Source organism: Seriola lalandi, unplaced genomic scaffold, assembly GCF_002814215.2.
Source record: "Seriola lalandi dorsalis isolate HSWRI2012SDOR001 ecotype SW California unplaced genomic scaffold, Sedor1 jcf7180002054709, whole genome shotgun sequence".
NCBI lineage: Eukaryota > Metazoa > Chordata > Actinopteri > Carangiformes > Carangidae > Seriola > Seriola lalandi.
In genome coordinates, this window is record NW_019525262.1 from 24,185 (window position 1) to 29,908 (window position 5,724).

General features: G+C 45.4%; 1 protein-coding gene across 1 annotated transcript in view; it reads right to left on the minus strand.

The window, feature by feature from the left end:
- Positions 1–430: 430 nt before the first annotated feature.
- Positions 431–5,724, minus strand: part of LOC111668149 (ectonucleoside triphosphate diphosphohydrolase 7-like) — a gene marked incomplete at its 5' end in the record, with an annotated part of 9,114 nt that continues 3,820 nt past the window's right edge. Inside the window, 4 exons of the mRNA XM_087178721.1 lie at positions 431–3,310; positions 4,084–4,245; positions 5,411–5,496; positions 5,597–5,716. Of these exons, the coding sequence (XP_087034847.1) occupies positions 3,094–3,310; positions 4,084–4,245; positions 5,411–5,496; positions 5,597–5,716 (585 nt within the window). The remainder of the gene's footprint in view (positions 3,311–4,083; positions 4,246–5,410; positions 5,497–5,596; positions 5,717–5,724) is intronic.

Consider the following 5,724-nt stretch of genomic DNA (forward strand, 5'->3'; position numbering starts at 1 on the left):
GTGGGCGGGGCTTGGTGACTGCTTTGTTGTGACATCACAAAGTTCCAGAAGTCCTGACGGCTGGTTTTAAGGCTCAGTTTCTGAATACAGGCTGTGTGCATTTCTCTGTGGACTGAGGCTTTGATACTTTCACAGTATTAATATAGAAGCTAGAGCTGATCTATAATCACACTACACATGGACACACACCTTTACACTGGAAGGAACTTCAAAAACTGAAAGCTCCAGAGCAGCTACTAAAGGGATCGTGTGGATCTTTGTTTCCTCAGAGGTGACGTGACTGTTGGGAACCAGCCGACTGGGTGTAAAGGCCACGGTTTGTGTGTGAGGCGGCGTGGAGGCGTAAATGCCCTTTTACACAAACTTCATCAAGACCAGCCGTCGAACACAGCCCTTCCTGTCTGCAGTGGAAACAACACAGGAGTCGACATTTCTTACAAAAACGATCCTTTATTGGATTGGAATTGTTTCTATTCACATTGATGTTAAAAGGTACCTTAATTACAAACATCAAAGTCAAGTGTTCCCGTCAGTGAATCACAGTTCAACATTGCACGACGCCCAGCGCTGGACAGACGACACTCAGCGATTGTTCCCTTGTCAGGAGTGAAAACAGAGGAGCAGCAGAAATCCTACAGTCCACATCAGGATGAATCAGGACGAGGTCTTAAGTTTCTGATTCAGTTTGACAATGGCGAGGTAAATGAGACACATCAGGAGTGAAGGGCAGAACCGACTCTGTCAGAGCTCAGGTTTCAGACTTTTTGGCTGCTGTGTCGGAGGTTTACTGGTTCGGGAGTCGCGAGTGGGAGAAAGTGCGACTGAAGCGCAGATGAAGACGGAGGTTACAAACTCGCGCTGACAGTTTGACAAGGTCGCGTCAGAACTCATCTGTGTCAGGGCGAAGAGAAAGGAAGTGTGTACAGAACATATTTAGCTCAAGTGGAATCACATTTGAAAACATTCACACAGACAGAAAGCTTTTTCTTTTTACAACAAGAATCATCATCATCATCATCATTTCATGTGATGAATCACGTCCCACGTCTTTGACTAAAAGCAACAAAATTAACCACGAATCATGGTTTAAAAAAATTTTAAAAAACTCCCACTGTGGGATCGACACATTATTTAACTTCTCAGGAAGTTTCAGCAGGTGCTACTCGGACACAGATTTGCATCGTCACAGTTGTTGCACAGCTGTATCAGTCTGTCAGCACAAAACACGATGCCAAGACTCACTGAACAAACACGAGCTTCATTTACAGCTCTGAAATACAGAAGACGAAACAACGCAATAAAATGGACCCTTTTTTTTTATCCCTGGGTGAGGCTTCTCTTTTCTTCTTAACAATGGCTTTAAAGGAGTTCATTTTGAAACCCACATTACATGTTCAACACATGCTGAGATTTTTTTTGTGTCAGCGTCCATCTTGGCCCCTGGGATCAGACGAGCTCTGTCCCTGTTTGTGGAGTTTTCTGCGTTTAGATCTGTTTAAATCAGGCCTCCGGGGTCTGCGCCTGTTTTCAGCGCCTCCGTCCAAAACGCTGAGCAGATCTCTCAGCTTATTGCGGCTAAAACGCCTCCTGGCTCTGTCTTTGCTCTGATAAAAATCTGGGCTGGACGGGGGTCTTGGCAGGACAACAGTGGCATTCAAGTATCAAAGCACAATCTGAGGCCAGAGCTGTGCCGCTGACATCATCGGCCCGCAGGACGGCTTTCGAGGAAACCGGAGAGCGGGTGCAAACGAAACGCGATCTGTGATGTTGGAGACGTTGTGCCGCACACACGCTGTGATATCACCTCACACTAAAGACCGAAGCTTAATCAGTATTTGGGGGTGTGAACGTTTTAACTGTTGCAGCTTCTTCACCTTTGTGCTTCCAAATCTGTTTCTTGTCCCCAAGATCAGACAGAGTCACGTGTGTTTGTTAAAGACAGAGTCTGGACGCAGATGATGAAGTCAGATGTGTGTGTATATATATATATATATATATATATACACACACACATACACATTACACTGACATTTTTTCCATTAGTGGGGTAAAACTGTTGAGTTTAGCGTCGGCGTGGCGCCAGAGTGGATGGTCTGATGGTGTCATGTGAATGCTAACATTAGCATGGTGGAATGCGAAGAGTTACCCATTACAAGCTAACATGCTAGCATGAGCCTTCTAATATTTCACGTGTTGCGTAAAGCTGCGTTCATGTGACACCGGAGCCAGTGTCTGATCTGTAAAGAGCCTTTATGAAAGCTGTGACATATGGAACTTGGCTCTGGTAGAGAAGCCTCTCTGTAAACGAGGCATGGAAGTTGCTTTACAGTCACATGTGCCATACATCATGTCCTTGACCTCTGTCTCATACTAAGTGTTTCACATAAACCGCCGCCGCCGCCGGCTGCTTCCAGAAGTTTAACTCCCTCCACCTCGGCGGCCTCCACATGTATTAGCATTTACCTGGATATGAATTTTGATTTGTTCAAAGCTGCGTATCTTTGTGAGCTCTGCATCAAGCGTCACGTCAGCAGAGCCACATACATGAGGAAGAATCTCATATGACACTAAAGCTTCATTAGCCGTGACCTCACACTGCAGCTGTGTTTTAAATCACGTATTGTGAAAATCTGAATCACATGTGGGTGATTTGCTTTTTTCTCTCCTATGAACCTTCAGGTAACTTTACCTGGACGGATGCTGACTCACCCTCAGTCCTTGCTGCCTTCCTGCTCAGCAGTAATGACGTTACCATGACACTGAATCCAGGTTCAGACCGACATGAAACTGGAAACCAGACCTTAAAAGGAGCCAGCAGCATTTGATCTGTGATGCGGACCTGATTCTTTTCATCCAAAAATTGTCTTGAAGAGAAGAAAGTGAACCCGGAGAGGATCTTTCCAGTCTCAGACGAGCTCCGAGTTTAAAGCCGCATGATCAAAGAGTGAACAGAGTTTGATTTCCAGGCTCATTAAACTGTCTCTGTCATTTTTTTTCCATGCAATAAAAACTTCACTTCACTTCTTCCTGTTACAGTAAGTCAAACACGTCACGTGGTGAAAAAACATCCTGCAGGTTTTTGGGTCTGGAGCCTCAGGGGAGGAGCGCCTCTCCCTCCTCGGCCCAGAGGAGGTTCAGGGCCTCGGCCTGCCGCTGCTCCCGCTGGTGGATCCTCCGCAGGCGCAGGATGTAGAGCAGGATGGCCAGCACCACCACCAGGATGCAGAGCGAGAACAGGTGGTGGTTGTAGACGAAGGAGGAGCGCAGCCAGCTGGGGTGGCTCTGCCGCAACGTTTCCTGCTGCAGGTCCCTGGAGGAACAGGAGGAGGGGAGGGGGCGGCAGAGGAAGACGTGAACAGACGAGCTGACACATGTTTCACACAGCGACAGCAGCAACATGAAAACACAAAATCATCCATTCGTCCCATCAATGAAGCGTTTTCTGTGATGCCCTGCAGCAACCTGACACTGAGGGCCTGAGCACATAAAAGCTCTGTCCTCGGGATTTCTTTCGTTTCTGACTCTGAGAAAAACAAAAACAAAACTACTGTCTCTCCGAACTCTTTTACTATTTAGGCTCATTTAATTTACTTTTGATAACCAATGAAATAAGAGAACATTAACACAAACTGTTCAGCTGATTAGAGCTAATTAAGATTCTTTATTTATTTATATATTTATTTGTTTAATGGGACCTTTAACATTTGAACCATAACCAACCTCAAAGTAACTAGAATTATCTAAATTAAACAAAGTGACCATTTATTTATTGGGAAACCATTTCAATCTTTTTATTAGAAAATATATTATTATTATAATAATATTTTTCTATTATCTTTCATTTCTTTATTAAATATTAACTGCTAAGTTTAATTTGGGAGTTTGATGTCACACTTTGCATGTGTCTCGGAGCTCATTTGCATATTGTAATTTGTTTCCTGGTCACAAGACCTGCATGTTATTGGAGATCCTGCCCTGGTCTGTGTGTGTGTGTGTGTGTGTGTGTGTGTGTGTGTGTGTGTGTGTGTGTTTGTGTGTCTGTGTGTGTCTGTGTGTGTGTGTGTATTGTAGTGAGGGCGTTACCTGAGAGGCAGGAAGCGGGTTTTGAAAAGGATGGCTCCCAGAGTCCACTGGACCTCCTTGTCATAAACCAGCTGGGCTGTTTTCAGACTCGGGTAGTCGGTGGGGAAACGGAAGCCAGAGTGCAGCACCTCGTACATCCAGGCCGACTTGAAGCACTGATACCTGTGTTGACAAGCAGCAGCAAAGAGGGATAAATGAGCCGGTATTCACAGTGAATATCAGTGTGTTGCAAAGCTGCCACCTCCAGCGGTGTCGATCTAGTCCGACCTGCTCCACCTACAGGCGAGAAGCAGCGGTTCACACCTGCAGACGGAGACGCTCCACCGAGCCCCATCCAAAAGAAAATACAAGTAACAGCTCCTGCAGTTTTTCACCTGCAGACACTCAGTTTTACCAGCAGAAACCTTTTTAAATGTGCTGTTGTGTTTTTGACGTTCTATATTTAATATCTTAAACTAAAATGTGAACTGGAGCACATGATCAGAGCGTCGTCTCCTCTGTCCTCCAGGAACAAGGAGCTGGTGACTGTGGTGAAGGAGATTACAACTACATCATTAATATGCGTTGGTGGTGATCTACAAACGTGAGTACTAAAGTATTATTGTTACCTAGCATTTACAAAAATGTCTGGATGTGTGTGTGTGTGTGTGCCTCCTGCTCATCATACGTTGCTGTGACTCTGACTCTTTCTCCAGGACGTTTACACTCAGGCTCAGATGTCACACGAGCCTCGGTGTTCATTTCCTGAAGATCACGTCTCTGTCAGATCCACAGGTTAATGTGGAGCCCGGTTCGTGTGTAGACAGTGAAATTAATCATAAATTCATTCACAAAAAAATCCTCAAAATATCTGGTGTTTACAGCCATTAGCTGAACTGAATTTCTATTTGAATATTTGACATCCACTGGAGGTTTGAGTGACTCTGTGATTTCCATTTTTATTAACTGCTGAACACAAACCCGGATCACGTGTTTACACAGAGGCCTGTAGTGATGATACCGACATGTCCACATCTGCAGGTCGAAACTGCTGCTGCTTCCCATTCCTGTTGACAATGACTGAACAGCTCCCCCCTGTGGAGGCTCTGCAGCTTTCTACACGCAGCTGTAACATGCCATTAAAACCTATTGGGTATAAGGTATTACACAGCAGGGCTTTCCATTAAGAACCAGTTCTAATTCTGCATTATTGCCTGTAATTAAAAGTTTTCTAATTATTTATCACTGAATCTAAGAGTCTAAACAGCATCAGGGAAAAAGGCCCAGGACTGATCTGTTCTCACACTGATGAAGACTTCCAGCTCGGGATGAAGAGAGGTGAACCTACTTGAGTCTGCTGATGTCGGCCTGCTGAGCGAAAAGCTGGTCGTCCAGACGCTGTTTCAGTGTCGACCACTTGGTGGAGCAGTAGTCCTGGTAAACAAACCGCCACAAACGCCGGTAAACAAACAAACCAACACCAGCGCAATCACGGTCGCTCTATATGACGTGATAGTGGTGCGTTTGTGGTCACCTTAGCAGCTCGGGAATATTTGTCACTGTCGTACTGCCCTCCGATCCTCAGCACGTCCTCCATACAGTAATAAAACTCTGAGAAGCCGTAGAACTCGCTGTTGCTGAAGTTGATGGGAGCCTGAAAAA